A 21,037-nucleotide genomic window follows, 5' to 3' on the forward strand; every position below is an offset into this window, starting at 1 on the left:
TTTATCAGTTTAGTCATTCATGTTTTTTTTGCTTTTCCTGACCTCTGAGATCTTCAGGTCTTCGCTGTCTCCCGTCATCTCATGGCCTCAAATAAAAACTCCACTGAATGTCATCTTTATGGAGTAAGTTTAATGAAAGAAAATGTGCTTAATTTATCCTTTTGTGAATTAATAAGACCTAATTCTGCCTCTCACATTCTCTTTTTAAAGCAAAAGTCAGTGAATAGATAGGACTTCATTTACTCTCAAGGCAATGGTCTATATTTTAGAAGAGTTTGGTGAAAATGCCAGTGCATTAATGATCTATGTGATAATTAGCTGTAATAGAAATACTACGAAGGTCAAAGTTCACAGATCTAGTCATTCTTGACCTTTGTAGCAGCAGCTGAAGACAGGATAGAGGAGCTAGAGAAGATGTGAAGGGTGAGGGCAACAGGAGTCTCCAAACTGGCGGAGTGTTTCCAACAGATCACAGAAACGACATCAGGAACAGAAATGTTACTGCGCAGCTTCAAGCTCCCGGGCCTCTGGTAGAGGACCCGAGCTTTAAAGATAAACAGAGACCTGCAGGACAAGTGGGAAATTTCTTTGATATATATTCATTCATTTTATAGAAAGCCTTTATTATGAAATGATTATTTAACATAGGACCCGCAGCCTCCTTAAAGGTGTCTTGGTTAAGTAAGGCATTGCTCTTTCCTAATAACTTTAACCCTTTAACCCTTGCGTATTATTCGTACTTCACCCCTTCACAGTATAATCCTAGTCAACTTTAACCTGGGCCATAAATATCCTCATAATAAGTGTCTAAACTGGATTTTGGGCATTGATAAATGGATGGTTAACCCTTTGTGAATATTTCATAGAGCAGGGAGAAAGCATTCCAACACTCTTTTTGTTTTTTTGGAGAAAACCCTCAACTATCGCGCAAAATCATAACCTGTTTTATGTAAGCCATGAAAACATATTAGTCATACGGCTTTAAATATAATTAAAGAACTGTTGGGATTTTTATTGAGTGGTGTATAGACCTTACAAATGTTGAACACTGTCCTCATTGCTATATCATAAAAATCCTTACATCTACAATAGCTTCCTTCGGCTGCTCCCTTATTAACAAAGGATCAGCACAGCAGGGTCTTCATATTTGATCTTGCAAATATGTCGGATCCATAATGTTCAAATGCCCAACCTGATGGAACAAACAAACTGTTCTTTAGGTGTACCATAAATGGCCCCTTCACATATACAGTGATATGCACAAGATTTACTACAAGGTTGAGTACATGGCCAAACATTTTTGTCACACTAGCCACTTCTGATATATGTTTACAATCTGCACCTGCATCCTGTAATTCTTCATTTTTTAGTTGTGCAAATGTACAGCAGTTGTGAGTGCTCCCTGGACGGCACACTTGGACTGCACTTCGTTTTGCTCTATGCAGTAAAAAAGCATTCATGCGTGCCACAGACCATAGGGAATAATGGGTTTCAGAGCACAGCAGTGCCAGAGTAGCAATGCATCTGAAAGAGGCTTTATGGTGTTTTACTGTTTCACTGTTTCAAGATCGCCCCCGCAACCCTTCAAAGACCAGCAGGTCTCTGCCTCAGTGGGAACTTGGGCAAATGTGGTGGGGACAAAGAAAGTTCTCCAGGCAGTGCCGAGGTCCTCCTTGAACTCTGTCACCACTGTGCCATAACAAACACACTGCATGTACAGTTTCACAGTTTCCCTGAAGGAGTGCCTAAAACCACCATTATCTAAAATATATCTAAATAGGTATGGAGCAAACTTGAGTCAGGTTTGCTCCAGATCTTTTGACTCCATCAACAAGTTATCCAAAACTTAACTGATGAGCTTTATCGGGTATGTGGGAATGTGGTGGGATCAGACATTACTGTAGCCAGCAGCAACTCCATAGCTGTGTCCCAATACCTAGGCCGCATCCTTCAGAGGGCGCATTTGAAGGCCGTTTACGTCACAGCCAAGCGATGAAGGCTGTGATGGGTCGGGTGTATCCTTTGTGGCCCAACCTATCCCAGAATTCGTAGCACAGCCAGCCAATTCCAGTTTCCAACAATGGCGGCAGCTACTTAGTTTTAATATTACTCTTTCTGGGTCACAAAATAAACTTTTAACATATTTTCAGGCAAGAGTGTAGCTGTGTAAACTTCAAATATCTGCTCGATTTATCAAGACATCACATATTTGCAAAAGTGCTCTGACGTTTTTGGAGACGTCTGTTACCCACCAGCAGACTGGGAGGTCGAGGCTCACTAGAGCCGGCGAGAACACCGGACTCCCAGCACATCATTTTCAGACCCCAGGTCTTTCGTTACTCAGGTTTAACATGATATATCGAAGGATGCGGCCTAGGAATTAGGACACAGCTCATGACTGTAGACAGTAGACTGGGTTTCATGTTTCTAAGCACTGGCTGGTGCATCAAAGTGCATGACATCTTATTCCAAAGTAATTAAAGTGACTTTCCTAATAAAAAAGTAAAAACAGAACTCTCAAAAATTACATGCTCGTGTTGGATCCCACCGAGCTGACTGCATCTCCTCGACTGGGAAAGTTGTGCAGTTTGTGTATTGCATTAACAGCTGTTTCCAAGTTTGTCATTGTCAATCAAATGTAATTGATGCACACCTACACAGCCACGCGAAGCAGAGCAGCTGAGTTTTATTTTCCATTTTTAATTGAAATTTGTTTGGAGAGGAACTCTTCTTCTATAGGCTGCTCCTTTTTCCGCTGTCAGCACAGTAGATCATCATCTGCCTCCTTCTCACCCTGTCCCTACTATTCTCCGCTGCCACACCAAACACAAATCACGATCTAAAGAAACAGCTAAGAAACAAAGCCATGCCATGTATCAGTGTGGAAGGGGTTCAAAAGAAACTTCTGAGGCATTTTGAAATGACTGAAATTGATAAAGTTTCAGCTAAAATTATTTAAAAGAAGAAGAAACGCGAGAAAGATTTGAGATCAGACATGAATAATGCAAAAGCACTGACATTCAGCCAATATGATAAAAGGATTCTTCCTTCAGGCTACCATGTTGACTCATAGTTGACCTTATTTTGACCTTTGCTTTAATGTCTTTAAGAAAAAAGAGAGGTTGTGATCTTTTTATATAAAGAATGTGTCTATCGGTAACCCTCTGGCTTGTTCTTCATGGCAAACTTTTCAGAATAAGAGAGACAGGCATCAAATACACAAATCACTTCAACTCACATTCTTTTTGTCTTTTTAAAGAGAAACGTACTCATTGCTGCTCTCCAATCCATGAATCAGCAAATGACACAATTGCCTCTGTGCGCTTTCTGATCTTTCCTTTTATCGATATTGACGTAGGCCTGATTCATTCGGTGCTACGTGGCAACTGAAAGGTAAAAAAGTCGGGTGGGTCTCAGTTTCACCGAGCTTTCTCTTTTTCTTGCCTCTCACTGTTTCTCAGCTGGCAGAAATGCATGTGAATATGGTAAAACTCAGGCTTGGCGTGGCCACCTGTGATGAAAAAGGCCAAAAGAAAGCAGCGTGTGACACAAACACCTCCTCCCATGCACTTTGACAGCGGATGGTAGCAACTTATCTCCCACCTACATCTACAACTCTTTTTCAAAGCCTTTTCCATTCTTCTCACTTCTGAGCTCTCCGCAGTGAAAGCTCCAACTTTTCAATCTCTGCCAGTTTGATTCCATTCGCCTCGGTTATTTTTCTGTTTTTTTTCTGTCCCACCGAAGCTCGTATTAGACTTCGATGCCCCCTGGATGGACCTCCTCCCAGTACGTGTCTCTAGTCCCTTTGCTGTTAGCTCCACACTGAGTGTGTTGGCAGGACAGAAGAGGCAGTCAGCAGGGGACGGGCCTGGGCTGCCAGAGTGTGCTGCCACCCCACTGAGCCACTGCCTCCCACCATCGGGTTTTCTGCTATGTTGATATAACGTTCAGAGAGGACAATGAGAAGGAGGAACGGTAAGCCAGGAGCATCCCCCCCCGCCCCTGTGTGGATCGAGTCACAGTGGGGTCAAAGAGTCCCTCGCCATATGGAGGTTATGGATTGTTTTATGTTATCTGTCACACAAACAGACATTCATGAGCAATGATATAAGACTCCCCCCGTTGCTTCTCTGACAGGCCTCCAAGCAGTCACAGATACAATACATATGCATAATATTAAAAAGAGACCCTTTATGGTCATTTTCAATGTCCTCCTTTTACTTCTTTGACTTTTGCACCATCATCAGATCAAAATAATGCTTGTTTATCTGATACTGGGCTGTAGTGAAATGAAAGCCATTTTATCTCTTCACCTAAGGTGTATATGATATGCTCATGTTGGTATTGTTCCTGCATGATCATAATAACATCGGTCTAGGATCAGCATTGCTACTGACCAATCACATTGTTGCTTTGGAGTGTTGAGGAAAAAGAAAAAGAAAAAATGAGGAATTTGGTAAGCATTTAAATTCTTTGTTAATTTATCCAGTATAACAATCATTGGTCCAGTGCAATGTTGATCCTAAACCAGCATTGTTATGACGTAGGAAAGGAGTGTCAAACATAAGGCCCGGGGCCTAGAATCAGCTTGGCAAAGACTCCAGTCCGGCCTCACGGGATGGCTTTAGAAAATGTGAAGACAGGCTTATTTTGGGGACTCTTAAATGTATTTTAATAACCTTTACAGTGCTTTCTGCTGATAAAGAACTCCCCAACAGCTGTTCATACTACAATAGCAGTTCCTGATTTTTCACTATTGACTATAAAAAAATTTTTTTTACAGTGGGTCTACAAAAAAATTTAATTTTTGTGCGTTCAGTTTTGTAATTAGAGGACATAATTGGTTCAGCTTGTTTGCCTGTATGTTAACAGTCTAGTGTTCACAGTTTTCGAGATATCATTTTCGATTTTTCTTTGATGGTCGACATCGATAACAGCTCAAGCTCATTTAATTTTGGTGAAAATCAAATCAAGGTAAAATCAATTTTTGCTACCAGATAATTTCTTGTGGATCAATAGGCCTTCGGGCACATGAGTTTGGCTAAGCATTTGACCTTGACCTTCACAACGGTTTACCACACAAGGCAAAAGTTTACCTTAAAAATATTCTCAACAAATCATATAATGTATTATATCATATGAATAGAGAGAGCTGTACATGTTTTGTTTTTTCAATATGACACCCTAAATCATCACAATAATGCCAAAACAGACTGAGGTCATCATGTTGTAATAAAAGCATCAGCAAAAGCAGGTTTCAGTACAGCCCCTTGTCCTCAAGTGGTCTGGTTTATTACAGTTTAAGCCCAAAAAGTTGTGCTGACACATTTCTTTTGTTTACTGTAGCAGCATTTATATATGACGGAGGTTTACTGTTGGAACTGCACTTCTTTTTCTTATGTTAAACTGACTTAAATGTGTAGTTAAACATTGCACAAACAAAATGGGTGACCGGTCTGGCCCGCTCATGATCAAAGTGACAGGAACAAAGGATCAACACAAACACACGGATATCAGATCGTGTTTTCTTTTAAAGCCAAGCTTTCTTCTGATTGGCTCTCATTCTGCGCTCATGACATCACAAAGAGCTAAAGGAGGGAAAAAAAGTCTCAAAGGAAGCGTATAGAGAAATTTAAAAGAATAGCTCGTGCAGGTGGGGTGGGCGTCATGCCATTTGTACCTGTGCAGATGAAGAACTTGGACTCTCCGACACTTAACTCCACTTTGTTCAAAGATATAGACACCTGCAGGGCGGCTGTAAGAGAACAAAAGATAGACAGAGGAAGAGAGGATAATGGATTAGTTATTGCGAGTGAGACTACAAAACACAAAGAAGTTTCACATTTGTTGACTGGATAGACATAATAATAGAAAATTGCTCCCAAAACGTATCACCTTCCACAGCAAAGTGGGCCGTTTCCGTCCCTTTTTAAGAGATTCTGTTGCATTATCTGTTTGCATCACTTGTGTGTCGGGTTTACGTGCATGAACCGTTGCCGTCTAAAAAAAAACGCTCCTCAGAGGTGTTTTTGGCTCCTTCTTGTATAAGAGGCATTGTCAGAGCTGAAAAGAACAGTTTATATATTCTTATTCAACTTTAACTGCTTTTCAAAGTTTCCGTTCAACAGAACAACAGACGGCTATTGCGCCACACAAAGCTCAAAGACAGATTGGCTTGATACCTTCTATTAGGCACATGGCTGTTTGTGACAAGCTTGTCAGTCAGCCTCACAATGAACGGGATTCCTTTCAGCCTGAGGTAATGCTATTTGCTGTTATCTCTCTCGACAATGGTATATGAATCGAACAACAGTGCAATGCGGGATTTTAAAAGCTTAAAACGAGCAGAAATCGGCAAATAACTCAATAATGCCGGTGTTTTCTTTGCTCGCAAAACTTGTCATGCAAGGCATTTTTACACCCTCGCTAAGATACACCAGACTATTGTGTGGGGAAGGAAAAAAAAGTGCGGGCGATATGCTGCCTGGAAGACACAGTAAAAATGTGGGGGGAAACTTGCAGCCGGTGGCAGTGACAGAGGCAAACTACAATCCGAGGCCATTTGTCTGTGCTGGTCCATTGTAAGTGGCACTATAATGCCACACAATGGGCGATCCAGTGAAAGTTTTTAAAGGCTGCAGTGAAAGGCAGGTATCTGAATAAGAGTCTGCCTGAAGTATGTGAGACTGTGTCAAAGGAGGAAAATGGGAGGAGGAAAAAAAAAAAAATAAAGCAGGAGCAGAGATGCAGCTCAACAGCACTGTGGAGCCGAGTGTGTCTACATGTCTAATGTGATGAGCGGTGATTGGCAACTCAGTGGGGAGAGGGTCAATTTTAGGCCAGGGCCTCTCGACGCAGCAGTAGTCACACGGCATCGTGAGACATTTTGATGAGCCTGTCATGTCTCAGCTCCTCGTTCTCAGCCCTTGGAGCTGCGAGTCTAGTTAGGATCAAAATCAAACCCCACACAAATACAAACACACACAGGCACACACAGGCACGCAGATGAAGGCTGAATAATACTCTAATGGATGTTAATTCTCTCTATAACACTGGGAACTTAACAGGGCGGCTGTCAATAATTGAGGAAATGATGCAATGATTAGCTGCAGCTTCTCCGGGGAGAATGGCTCTAACCAACAGCAGCGCCACACTCAAGCTGCTATCACCGGGAGAACTCTGTCATAACCCAGTGCTGACTATAGATGGCAGTACAGAGGCACTGCCACATTTCCATGGTGGAGGTAGAGGAGCAGCTTTCAATACATTTGATCGTTTCTGCAGTGCAGCTCGATTGTTACGATGTCAAACAGTCAATGGCGGAAGTTCAGAGACTTAGTGGGCTCATTCGTATAGGGTGGATTATTTTCTTATGGTGTCGCACAATGAAAATTCAATAGAATTCAATAGAAAGTCCATTCCACTTGCAGAGTTTGAAGTAGAAACAATTACTGTACTGATTTCACACAGAGCTATAATTTGTATAAAGTACAGATTTTGTGCATAGTGTCAACTAACTTTGGACTCCACTGCTAAATAACAGTAAGTTAAAGTTTGAGCATGTTTGGTTGCTTCACCAGCATCTAGAATTCCATTTTTTAAAAATGTTTTTCAGCTCTGAGCAGTTAATTCACCCACTTTGTGCCATCCATTGTGGCAGAGAGAAGACCATCAACAAGACACTCAAAATAAAAACCACGTGACACCCGTGAGTACGTTTAAATTGGCCACTAATTGCCTGATGTGAAAGCACAGTACACTTCAAACATACCTGTAATTAGTCTGCAGTATAACTACACACACCGCTACTGTCTACACACACATATACACACACACGCATTGTTTCAAATGGATGCAAATGCTATTCTTGGGTTGATTAATCATGTCTATTTAACCCTGTGCCCTTCCGCACCACCTGCCTTTGACTTAAAGCAGATTCCAATCAGCGCTTCTAGCACTTTAACGGTTTATGTGATTGATCACATAATAAGTCGCTCATAAAACTCAGTGGGCAAAAGAAAAATGGCCTGATTTTTTTTTCTCCCCATGCTGCTGGAATCGTTGGTGTGAATCATATAATTAAGTCGAATCTGGGGAACATTAGTGTTCAGTTGGCATTTTTGAGCTAAAATGCACAACACAGAGTCCACTCGGTGGCTATACATTGACATTTTAATGAGAATGCAGACGGGATTTGAAATATGACATGGGATGGGACAATTTGTTTACTCAACACTGTCTCGCCTGGAGGGGACACAAAGAGACATGCTAATTATATCAATTTTCAGGCATGGAATGTTTTTCGGCTGCATTCAACCGGCTTATTACAGAGCTTGGGTCAATACGTTATGTGCCTGGTAGCAATTATCAGCTCCAATTATTAGCTCCTTTGAGAAGCTTTGGAGACAAGCAAAATAAGACAACAAACAAAACCATTGATTGCCATTTGTAATGTGTCAGAGGTGGTCAATACTATACATGACTCGCCAGCTTTCCTAACAACAATGAGACATGATTAATTCCAGCATCAGTTATGGTATCTGAACTCAGCGACAAAGGTGAGAAAAAGCACGATGTTTGCCTCAGAGTTGCTAGATTAATACACACAACACTCACTTTCACACCTTTGGCAAATTTAGAATTGCCAGTCAACCTAACTCAAGTAAGTCTTTGGACTACAGGAGCATGCTAAAATAACCAGAGAGAACCCAGGATTTTAACCCAGACCATGCTGCTGTGAGGTGGCGGTGCTAACCACTGCACACAGTGTGGTTAAGGTGTTTACTGTGAATTAATTTGACATTACATGTGGTCAGAAGTGCAACAAATGTTCATGAAATGTAACAGGGAGCAGCTCTGTCACAATCTTCCTCCCACATTCTGACATAGCACAAATGCTCCTTTAAATCCTAAAGGCAAACATAGATGCACAATTAAGGGTGAATGGATCTAAAGTCCCAAAAATTAGTGAAGTAAAAGACTAGTGTTGCATTTTCTCCCAGGTGGTATAATCACAGGTCCACGAGTCCTGGAAAGAAAAGAAGGTTTCAGGGATTTTCCAAAGAGTGAGCTACCAGTATGCTAGCTAGCTAGTACAAATGTGGGAACTTCAGAAAAGACAACTTTTAACCCTTTGAGAATAAACCCCCCCAAAAAATTAAATAAATAAAAAATCAATATATGCTTTGCAGTTGTTTCTTGTTTTTAAGTTTTTTTAAAAACCCACAGCTCTAGCCCTTTAGGAGTACAGGGTGTAGGTTAAATGGTTTTCAGTACAGGTGCTTGCTGAGGGTCAGTCAGGGAGGTGGGTCTGCAAGTGCCATGTGAATCATAGGCAACTGTCATCATATGGCAGAGCAAAGACACTGAAAATGGATGGAAATTCAGCCAAGAGAGCGTCTGAGAGAGCGAGGGGTCATGCAGAACACGAGTGGGTGTTCTTCAGCCGTTAAGTGGTTGACTCGAATCACTTCGAGTGCCCCCGTCCATATTAACCACATCTACAGCAAATAGAAAAACAGAGGGATTGCTTCACGACTGCACCTAAACACAGGGATGCTGCTGGCATGTTAGCAAAGCTTTGTGGTGAAATCCACAGTTTAATTGAGCGTGTAAACAGCATGTGTAAATACAGTGCAAGAAACAGTGACGGAGAAATAAATGCTAAATTAGCCATGTGCTTGTGTTGCTCATGCTAGGCTAATGAGCCACAGGGAGATGCCATGGGAATGCCTGGTTAACACGTCCCATATGGAAAAGAAATAGTAAAAACTTATATGATTTACTCATGAAAGTGGCCACTTTCTCATTACTTTCATATATTGTTTTAGTAAGTATCCAAAACAAGTTTCATTATATAATTTTTCAAGGGATCTTATATCTGTTTTCACTCTTGTATGCTTTTCATACAAGTTTCACACAAGACAGATACAAACTTTATAAGATTTATATATATCTTTTCCATATGGGGTAAGTCTAGTGAAGACCATAATATTAAAAACGTGTCGAGGTAAGGAGCTCTAGGCAAGAAAAGTAAGATTCATTACAAGAAAGGGCAAGTTATTTCACAAGTTAAGTTTTACAGAAGCTACCTCGTGCCTCCATCACCGGATTTCTCAATGGAAGTGATTAAGGTCAGCCGAGGAGGAGCTGACTGAGCTGGCCTTGTGACATGATTCAGCGACATCTGGAAGCGGTACAACAGGGTGCAGGAACTTGCCAGCAGCTAAGTTGGTGTGACTAAATCTAGAGCAGACTGAAGCGGGCTAAACGCACTGTTGCATTTAGCAGCAGGATAAATCCAGTCTTTGATTGACAGAGTGGAGAGTGTCCAATCAGCTGGAAGCGAGAGAGAGGGATGTGATTCTGTAATCCTGTACTCCATAAAAAAAAGAAAAAAAAGAAGAAGCCCCATTAAAGCCATGGCCAAATAAATGCACCGCAGAGAACGTGCTTTTGTGTGTTTGTTTGTGCGGCTGTACATATAAGAACGTGTGGGGGTGTATATGTGGTTTGGGCCTTTACTTCATTATGTGTGTGTGTGTGCGCGCGCGCGCACGTTTTTTTAAGCACACAGAGCAGCGAGGGCCCGAGGCAAAAATGCTCTGCTTTAATTGTGTGCGATTTTGTGAAGACATTGAAGGGAATTCTTCCCTTGAACCACGGACACGGCGAGAGAGACACACACAACGAGTGGGGTAGAGCGAGAGCGAAAGACGGAAGGAGATAAAATACTAATTACAATGTTTTGTATTCACCTGAACCTGCATGTGTTACGCACTTCTTCAAAGGCATTAACAAAGGGCGACAAAAAAGTGTTTGCAGCAGGAAACCATCGTCAAAAACACTAAACAGGTAGATTTTTTTTAAAGCTTCAACGTCTCGTAGGTGAGCACTGGCACACGGGACTGAGCAATGGTGTGAGTACATGAAAGTAAAGACTATGATCTGGCTCTTACTTTGGTTGCTTCGGCTCCTGTTTCTGTATTTTTATTGGTTATTGTGACACAGCACCCCCAAATTAAGTGACGTTCAGTCATTGTGCATACAGTCTGCACAGCATTATTACTTTTTACTATTTGAACCTCAAACTGGGTAGGAAAAAAACCAACAAAACAAATATCCATGTTCCATGTTAATTTCACTGTCATGTTTAATACACGGACTGCTAATTATATAGCACTTCTGTGCTCTGAGCACCTAAAGAGCTTTTTACTGCCTCATTCACCCAATCATGTTAGCAGTCTGGCTAACATTTGTGCACATACTCAAAAGGATGCACATGATTCAGTATCTTTCTCAAGGATAATTTGGCATACTCTTCCAGTGGATAGGCATGCTTTACTTCCTGAGCCACAGTCGCCCAAACTATTTTGTTCTCCGGTAGACTGTGGCATTTAAATGATGTCAGTTGGTATTAAGGACCCAAAGTATGCAAAGAAAATATCCTCCACACACCAGTACATCAGTACTAGCAGCCTGAACTGTTGATTGAATGTGGGATGATCCATGCTTTCACATTGTTTATGTAAATTTGTGATCCTACCAAATCTCGCAACAGAAATCAAGACTTATCAGACCAGTTGGTGTTTCTTCAACTTTTAATTGTCCAAGTTGATAATCCTGTGTGAACTGTAGTCTTCATTTCCAGTTCTAAGATGAGAGCAAATTGTGAGACCTGGTGCAGTCTTCTGCTACTGTAGCCAACTGACATCAAGGTTCAAGGTGCTGTGCATTCAGAGGTGCTCATTGCATACCTTGATTGTAACAAGTGGTTATTTAAGTTACCATTGAAGCAGTTGGCCTTGATCATTTTTACCCTGAGGAATGTTTCTCACTGGAAATTTTTGCTTTTTTCAAACATTCTCTGTAAACCCTGCAAATGGTTATGTGGGAAGAATTTCTAGAATACTCAGACCAGACTGTCGGGCACCAGCATGCCACATTCAAACTCACTTAAATCACCTTTCTTCTTCACTGATGCTCAGTTTGAGCTTGAGCAGGTCATCTTAAACATATCTATATGATTGAATGCACTGAGTTGCTGACATGTGATTGGCTGATTAGATATTAACAAATGAAGCTAGCTCAGTATGGGGATCTGATGGCTCTGTTATGCTGTAGGCTATGCTTTACTGGCATGGCATGCTTTGAGTCCATTTGTGCATATGAATAGATAGCAGACCACCTGACCACCTCATTGCCATTGAATGACCTGCTGAATTACTTTGATAGTCACCAGATCTGAACCCACAACAATGTGCACAACAGCACAGTCGACCACAGTCATCAAAACACACATGCATTATTATGTCTTGGAAAGCTTGTGTTCCAGTAGAGTAGCAGTAGTGGAGATTTAATGCCATACTGTGCAGCAATCTTATGGCAGCACAGGTGACCATGTCAGTTTCTCCTGCCTTAGTGTCAGTTGGTAGCCTTTTATATGTAAGAAAGTGAAAGCATTTTTGCTGTAGGACCTTGACAATGAATAAGCACTTGATTGAAAGCAAAGCAGTAACCTTTTACTGGGAGCACTGAATGCTGGAAAAGAGCTACAATGCAACGCTATTACAAAGATTAATTTCCTCCAGTGCAGCAAGGAGGCTTTCATAGTATCTGGATCTTTAATTCGCATAATATAGCAATGCTCCTGTGAAATACTTGTTGCCAACTTTGCCTATGGATTCATCTGAAGTTGTTTTGAAGTCTGTCAAAACATACCTGTATGTCTGCCAGTGCTGCCTCCCTCAGTCCCCTGCTCTATATATCTGTCCCTCTACATAACAAGCCTGCTTCATGCTGCAGAGGAGAGGAGAGAAAAGGAGAGCGTCGGTTCTACTCAGCCAACCATATCCAATCGTACCGACATACAGTCTCAGGCCACGTGTACAGTCTCAGGCACAACCCACAGCTACCTATTATCTCCCCACTCTCCCGCACACCTTCTCTGTATCTCTGCTTTTTGCTCACTGGCTGCTTTGCGAATTAGGTTCCCATCCTTAAGCCGCTGCGCCTTGGGCTGAGGCGGCCGTGACAGACCACTCACTCTCTCTCTGCAGTCACAGATGCGTACGTGTTATGCGGTGACATGCAAATGCACAGATGCGTTGTTTAAGACAGATGTGAAATCTTCTGCTAATTAGCACGAAAAGGCAAGATGATCTTATCTAGCAGGTGGCCATAATAGCATGTTTTGCTCATTTCATCACCTCTGGCTCCCTATCTCCCTGTGGCCACTAGGCAGAATGAAACACTGTTTGTGTTCATACATATGGGTTGCTACAGTTCGCCTCTGGATCTTATTAACAAGGCCATTAGCATTACAGTAAACACCATACACATACTGCCTGTCATTAAAAACTTTGCTGTTTTCCGCTCTTATTGCATGTTGATTTTTGTGGCTCACATTGTATCAGAGTGGAGAAAATATGCAAGCAGCCCTTGGGCCACTTGCTGAATGAACGCCATTTCTTTTAAAGGAAGCCCTAAGAGGACTGGCATGAAATTTCATCAAAGTGATATTTCTTAAAAGTACAGAATTACTTTGCTTCCTTCTACCATAATTTTATATTAGCCCCCCTAACTTTCTTGAGCTTCTTGCATTTATTAGACCCACAAATATTTTATATCAGAGCTCTAAATCCTAATGAAGGTAGTCTTTGTGATTATGAAAGACACAAACTCTTTTTGTCAAACGCTTTTAATGATGATAGAGCCTAAGGCAAGGTCGATAACAGGTCAAACAGCTCCCATTGTTCAGGTTGTGTAGCTCCCAAAAGGAAAAAGGTGTCTGTATTCATTAGGTCCAACCTTCTGTGATAGAAAATGCAACTTGTCACGTCTTTGTCACTGGAAACAATGAATTCGAACAAGAGAGGAAGCTTGCTCATAACTCAGAGATACTTTAGTAGTGGCTGAATCATAACAGAGGTTCTGATTTGCTACAAATCTTGTAATTAGTCAATCAAATTGGGCAGCATGGTTGTGTGGTTAGCACCATTGCCTCCCAGCAGGAAAGTCCTGTGTTCATCTCCACTGACTGGCTGCGGTCTTTCCATGTGGAGTCTGCATGCTGGATCTCTGCGGCTTCCTACCACAGTCTAGACACACGTGTGTTAGGTTAACTGGTCATTCATATGCAGACGAATTTCAGAAATTGAACCCGTGACATCCGAGATAGCCTCCAGTCCAAACTGCAACCATGAATTTGCTAAGAGTAAGAAAACTAATGATTAAGTCAAAGATTATGCATGTTTTCAGCTGGCTGTTCTTTGCCTATCTCAACAATTCCTCATACAATCTACATCAAATTTGGCATTTGACGTAGATCAAGTGCAGTATCATTTTTGAGATCACGGAGATGATGTCAAACATCTCTGTAACCTCATAATAATGGCCAGTACCATTAAAAACGGCAAGTGCAAATTATACTGCGAAAGTCAAAGGATCTTTCGAATTATTGAAAAGTCCTTAAACGACCCCTCATAAAGAACTAATAACCTTGTTAAAAACGTTATATTCTTCTGTATTTCTTAACCAAAATTCTCAAAACAACTGGTTCAGAAAACCCAGATGCCCTCTTGGATGCAGCACTCCAAAGAAAAATGTGAAGGGAAAAGTGACGGAAAGTCGAAACAAGAAGGTATGAAGTTGCCTTATGTCAGTCTGAGAAACTGTAAGACAACAATAGTAATATTCCTAAAGGACCATTTGTTCCACAAATCAATCACCAAACCCGTGAAGCCAGACAGACAATTGAGGCTGTGTCAGAGGGCAGATGAGTTACCAGAAGGAAAAGCACAGAGCACAAGTGGCAAGGCAATCACCAGCTATGATAGAAATAAGGGGAGTAGAACAACAGGGCTCCAATTCAAGTTTTCAATTGTTACCTTGCAATCAGAGTGTCTAGATGTCAAAGGTGATGGCAAATGTGGGGAAAGAGACTTTCCAAATGACATCGGAGCGCATCGAGAAGCACACAAAAGCAGGTCGACATGCAGATCCCAATGTTTAGAGCATAAAATCTCCAACACAAAAATATCCACCACCATCCCAAAGTACCTCTCAGACAAACGCTCTGGTACAACCTTGGTATTGTCTCATGACCTTTGTCTCCCTTATCCTCCATCACAAAAACGATTTCTATTCCAGATTGTGCAGTAAAGTGCGGCCTCACACTGTGACAGAATAAATCCCATTTTCTTGGATATTGTGTTTGTATTTATGGAAACATAAGGGGGGAAAAAATCCAGCCTTTAAGCATAGGTGCAAGATAATGCCCTTATCCTCATTCCCTTTCTCAAAACAGAATCATGCACCACTGGAAATTATACAGAAGCTCTGACCATTTCATTGCTATTTCTTTTATTTCTTATCCCCCACTCGCTCTGCACGCCTGAGTCCTGTGACTAATCTATTAGTCTTATATTTTCTTATCTCTGTCACCCTACCATTTCTGTTCCTCTGTTTCCTTCCTTTATCCTTTCTCTTCTCATCGGGCTGCAACCTGTTTCTCAACATGGTGGCATCAGTGCGCTTTAAGGATTGGGGATAATATTCATACCTTACCCAGACATGATAAAAAAAGTTTTTCCACTTTATTATACAAAAAAAGCCAAAAACTTCTCAAACAGTGTCAATCAAGAAACTTCTAATTAAAACCGATGCTCGGATAAGTACAATCAAGGTGTCAATCCATCACCTCGTCAGTCTGTATGCCAGCCTAGATTGCTAATGATGTGTTGATCAGGTGTAAAATTGCACTACAAAGGTAGAAGAAGAAGAAGAGCATCGCTGACACCGTAAATGGGTCGCTTGAGTGAGTTTTTTTTTTCTTTCTGAGGAATGTGGCAGCTTTCTTTTAGGTATTAATAAGGTCATCCATCAAGACAGAAAGGTTCCAGTCAAATGATCAGGTTAATAAGGCCAATTATAACGACCAACCATTTTTTTCTGCATACAGACAAGCTAATTAAATATATATTCATGAGACGCCAGTGCTGTCACTTTAGTGTCGCTTTGCAATGCTTCACTGAGAACTTCCCAAACTGCGCCCTCGGAGTCGACAGAAAAGGACCGTTTTTAAGTGACGTCACTAGCTAATCACGTCAGATTTGCCTGAAACACAATACAGGGCTGATGGCCTGCTCCTCTATTACACGGTTTATATTCTAAAGAAGACTTTACAAATGTGTCATATGTTCACACACATACACACACGGGCTAGCGACGGCGAGCGTATGTGGCTCAGGAGGTCATCTTCTAATTGGAAGGTCACTGGTTTCGTTCCTGGTTCCTCCGGTCTATGTGTCTAAGCGTCCTTGGGCAAGACACTGAACTCCAAATTAGCCCCGATGTATCTATCGAAGTGTGACAGTTTGCATGATAGGTAAAGAGAGCTTAAGGCACAGTGTAAAGCTTTGTATGAATGAATGAATGCCCCCTCTGAAAATAGTCTGAGTGCTGAGTGAAAATAGAAAGTACCAGTCCATTTACCACTCACTCACATATGATCACACGCAAGGTCATCGCAACTGACTTTAGCTAAAGGATGGCTTAACATGTGAAGGACCAGGAATTACACTGACAAACCTGTGAGTATGTCACCCAGCCAATCACTTGCATTACTGTTCTTAAATTCTCTAATCCCATTAGAGTTCTGCTTCTTCGTTTTCTTTTGACTTTTACCTTAACGGGTGGCCACAGAGGATCATCTGCCTCCATCTCACAGTATTCCTATCCTCTGTGTGTCCTCCCTAACTACATCCATTAATCCACCACTTACTGTAAATAACAACTGCAAACCTCCACCAAGGTAGTCTCTGGGCAGTGTTCAGTTTTAAATGAATCATACTGTATATTGCATATATTCTTTTTAAAAATATTTTTAATGTTTAAGAATTTTGTAGTGCAATACTTGACATAATTTTAAGTATAATTATTATATTTTTTAAGGGGCTATAGTATATGTGTAGCACTCAAGTCATTGTTTAGTAACATTTGTTTAAGTGTAGTAATGATTATCATGTGAAAGACATTTTTGATATTGAGTTTATTTTGTTTTCCATTAAAATAAGATGTGTTATGTATTTAAAGGGTTCTAACTTGTAATTGCAATCGCCATAAGAAAGTCAGCATAAAATAATTGTTGCCATTAAAAATGCAGGCACCACTTTTATAAAAGACATTTTATGAAAGTTTGACCTCAGTTGACCTTGAAGAAAAGGTCAGAGGTCCAAAGTAACGTGATATTTAGAATCCCCACATATCATATGCCTATATGTTGTCAATACAATCTCTGATCTGATATTCTAAATCTTTACAAGGGACTTTCAATATGATGAAAATACCACACTTGTAAGAATCATAATTTCTAAGTTATGAGGCTTTTTGTCAATTTCGAACATTAAATCATTAGGCTGACCTTGAAGATCTTGGACCAACTTGTACACCAAATGAAAGTTTATTAAAGTTTTATCAGAATCCATGTTTACAGACATAATGACACATCTGCATGCACACAAACATTCCCCAAAACAAACAGAACCTCATTGGCGCATGCAATTATATTGTAGGTGGTACACTGATGCAATGGTTAGCACTGTCCCGTCACAGCAAGTAGGTTCTGGCTTCTGACAGACTGGACTGTCTCTGTGTGACGTTTGGGCACATCTGAGGTTTCACTTTATGCTTGTAAATGGAAATGACTTGACAAAGGATCTCAGGGGATTTGGCAAAGGCATGCAAAAGTATATAGTGCATTGAATTTCTAAAAGGTGAAAAAGTATTGTTTTTGATGGCAAAGGCTAACTTCAGACTTCACTAATATTGCTGGATGCGGAAAGGTCCAGGTTTAGATAATTACAAAGTTCTGAGCGCACCTCTCCATGCCACTACTGAAGACTGTGCTCTCTGATCTCTTTTGACTTGCCTCACTCAATCACCAGTGTTTCTCAATGTTTCTATGGCCGGCCTCCTCCCTGAAAATGGAACTTTTTCTTATGTTCTGCAAATAATATAGGAAATTCATGACTAACGTCATGGTGTTCAAGATAATGGACCCCAGCATATGTTGTTGAAGGGTTTGATCATGAAGAGCTCTTTGAAATTCAAAAAGTCCCTGCCATCAAACACACACTACATATTGATCTTCTGAAGAGGGTCGACTGAGTTCACCTCATTGCTACGCCAGCCCCTGTATAAGTACACTGAGATGAGGGAACCCACGTGCAGTGGGAGGCTTTTCCTGCCTCTGTGGGAGGAGGCGACTCAATTGAGTTTGGCGAAGAGTGATTCAGTTATAAGACCTGGAGGCCTTGGAGGCACTATCTGATTTCGGAGAGCCACTGGGAGGAAGTCTCAAAAGTCCAGCAGACAAATAAGCAAAGAAAAAAACAAAACATGAAAAACAGAGCTCATTGTGTCAAATCCTGCACATTAAGGTGTGTTATTTCACAAGCTTAAAAACAGTTTCAGAAGAGACAATCAAGCAGGCAAATGCAAATAGAGGATGAGTGTCACGACAAGGAACAGCAGTCTGAACACACCAAGAATTACGTTGGGCTGCTGTCAGCAGGAAGAGCCCTCTAGTAAAGGTATGTAGGCGTTTTGCCCGTCAGATTCACTAAAGCATGAAGCGAGAGAGCGGCTCGCTGCTGATGCCACTCTCCCACCATTCTCCACTCATTCTCCTCGCTCTCTAAGAAAGAAGCAGAGGTAAATAAAAATAGAAGTAATCCGCTCCTTTGTTCAGCCATTCCTCTTTGCCAGCTGTTAATGTGGGAATAAGGCCATTTCGAAACACTGATTTTTCTTTTTTTTAAAGCTAACCAGTCGCGGCAGTTTAAAATACCGGTTAGCTTGGGTTCACTTTTCATTGCAAAAGAACACAAAGGGGATATGCACATATGAGGTGACGGCGTAGAGGAATAATACAGTGGTTACTGTGGGTGGTTGCTAGCAGACTTGTCACACCGGGAGCTGAATCTTTAACAGCAGCTCATTAGTGCACCTACACTATGTATTTGCGGAACATCAGAACATTCACACGGGACGTGATTAAAAGCTTGGTGGGTGAACACAAGCAGAGCGAGTGTTGACCTTAATGGCAAGTGTGGATTTTTTTATGCGTACTTTCAAGCAGGCGCATCATCACAGTGCTTCCCGATTGCAACAAAACACATCTGTTGGCTTAATTAAGGGGCTCGCTTGCTTGAAATTTAGCCTGCGTCTGTCACAAAGTGACCCTGGCTTTTCATATCCGGAACAAGCTTCCTCCACCACACAAGGGATGCGGGTTTCATCGACCCCCAAAAAAGTTTCCACTTTGGAACGAGCAGCAGATTGGGAACAAGGGTTGAACAAAGTGTGATTTTGAACATAAAAAACGTTCACTTCTGTAGATCGAAATCAAACATCCACAGTGCTCGAGCAACAGCTCCAGCACAGGCAAACGACACAAAACAAAGATTTGCATTTCTGCTTTTCTTCTGGCAAAAAGATGCCCGCATTTTTTTGCTTTCAACCCCAATTGGGAGCTATTCTGTGTTCTTTGAAAAGAAACTGTTATTTGGTCTCAGCTGGCCAATGATGCTCAGTTTTGACAATATGCAATTCAGCCACGCAGACCGCCCCAAAGTACAATTGTACGTTCTCAAAGAGCGACTGCAAGAAAAGACTTTGGACAAACATGTCACAGCTATATCTGCCTAAACGTTTTAAGAGGATAGGATGCGGGATTTCTGAATATGTGTAAAACAAACACAAATAGCGGCCATCCAAATCCCCACCTTGTTAAATATGATGATGATTTTCATGTTAATGTAGATTCTGGATTGAAAGGAATAAAAAAAGAAAAAAAAACCCTCCTCTGGCACAAACAAGAAGGAAACGTCTAAAGTGATCACTGAGGTGTGCCTGTCTGCTACACCTCTAAGGGATGTTATCTTTAATTCTCATTCATGCGTGCCGGTGAATGAGCCGAGCAATGTGTTTTCTTTACATTTTTTTCTTCTTCTTTGCAGAAGCGATCATTGCCGCTGGGATTGAAATGGCACGGTGGTGGGCTGATTATTCTCCTGCCACATCCTGCCGGTGGCTGTGACACGGCCATTATCTCAGGCCCGTGGTTTAATTCAGTCACAAAGGAGAGGTCAGCGGCTCCTGCCAGGCCTGAGAGAGAGGAGGCTCTGGGGGATTACACAAGGTGGAGTCAGGCACAGCAGAACCATCTTCTGCCTTCCTGGACTGCGATGAAATTCAAAGGTTTAAGGTCAAGAGTCTCTCTAATTGGGAGGGTAAGTCCCGTGACAATCACTATGCAGACCATTAAGGCTGGAATTTTCTGCTAAATGATCCACATTGTAAACCAAATTACATTCATTTTCTGAAATTTACAGCTGAATGGGATAACGATGTGCTCTCAATCTAAGTATGAATTGGACTGGATTGTAAATCCCAATTACACTGACACTGGAGACGAATACACAGTGCTGCTAAGGTAGGATTTGATGCGCCATTACAGTAAGTTGTGCAGCCGTATGGTTTTGAATTTAAATGCCTTTACCTTTTGTACAGCTTCCACAGCTGTAAAGCAAAGGAATGCAGTAAATAAACAACTATATCCTGTCTAGGTAGAGTGAGTTTAATGTTGGCTTTTCATTAAAATACGAGGCTGAAAATGAGGTATTTTTTTTTTCAATTAGGCTCCCCACACAAAAGAAAAATCAGAGCCCGAGCTAATGTCATTCTCTTCTCTGATCTTAAGATCAGTGATTCAAAGGCTCAACCTTTATTACTCGCTTTTCAGCTTGTCCAATTCCTCCCACTCCAGCACACTTTTGTATTTCTATTTCCCTTTCTACCCATCACCCTTAATTTTACTCAAGTCAAAGCCTTTCATTTTTCCCTTTTCTTGCTTCGTTGTGCAATGAGTTGTCTGCTCACCTTTTTTCTGTGTGATTCCTTTCGGATATCATGTCTCTCTGTTATTCACTCCGTCACTCTCTCTCGCTCTCTCGGTTTCTTGCTCTCTGAC

The 21,037-nt window shown here is 41.4% G+C and overlaps 1 protein-coding gene across 3 annotated transcripts in view; it reads right to left on the bottom strand.

Annotated features, from left to right (window-relative positions):
* ncam2 (neural cell adhesion molecule 2) overlaps window positions 1-21,037 on the bottom strand; it is a 372,021-nt gene that overhangs the window by 114,759 nt on the left and 236,225 nt on the right. For all 3 annotated transcript variants that reach the window (XM_005460775.4, XM_005460774.4, XM_019352139.2), the window contains exon 2: window positions 5,684-5,758. In XM_005460775.4, the coding sequence (XP_005460832.1) occupies window positions 5,684-5,758 (75 nt within the window). The remainder of the gene's footprint in view (window positions 1-5,683; window positions 5,759-21,037) is intronic.

Source organism: Oreochromis niloticus, linkage group LG23, assembly GCF_001858045.2.
Source record: "Oreochromis niloticus isolate F11D_XX linkage group LG23, O_niloticus_UMD_NMBU, whole genome shotgun sequence".
Classification (NCBI taxonomy): Eukaryota; Metazoa; Chordata; class Actinopteri; order Cichliformes; family Cichlidae; genus Oreochromis; species Oreochromis niloticus.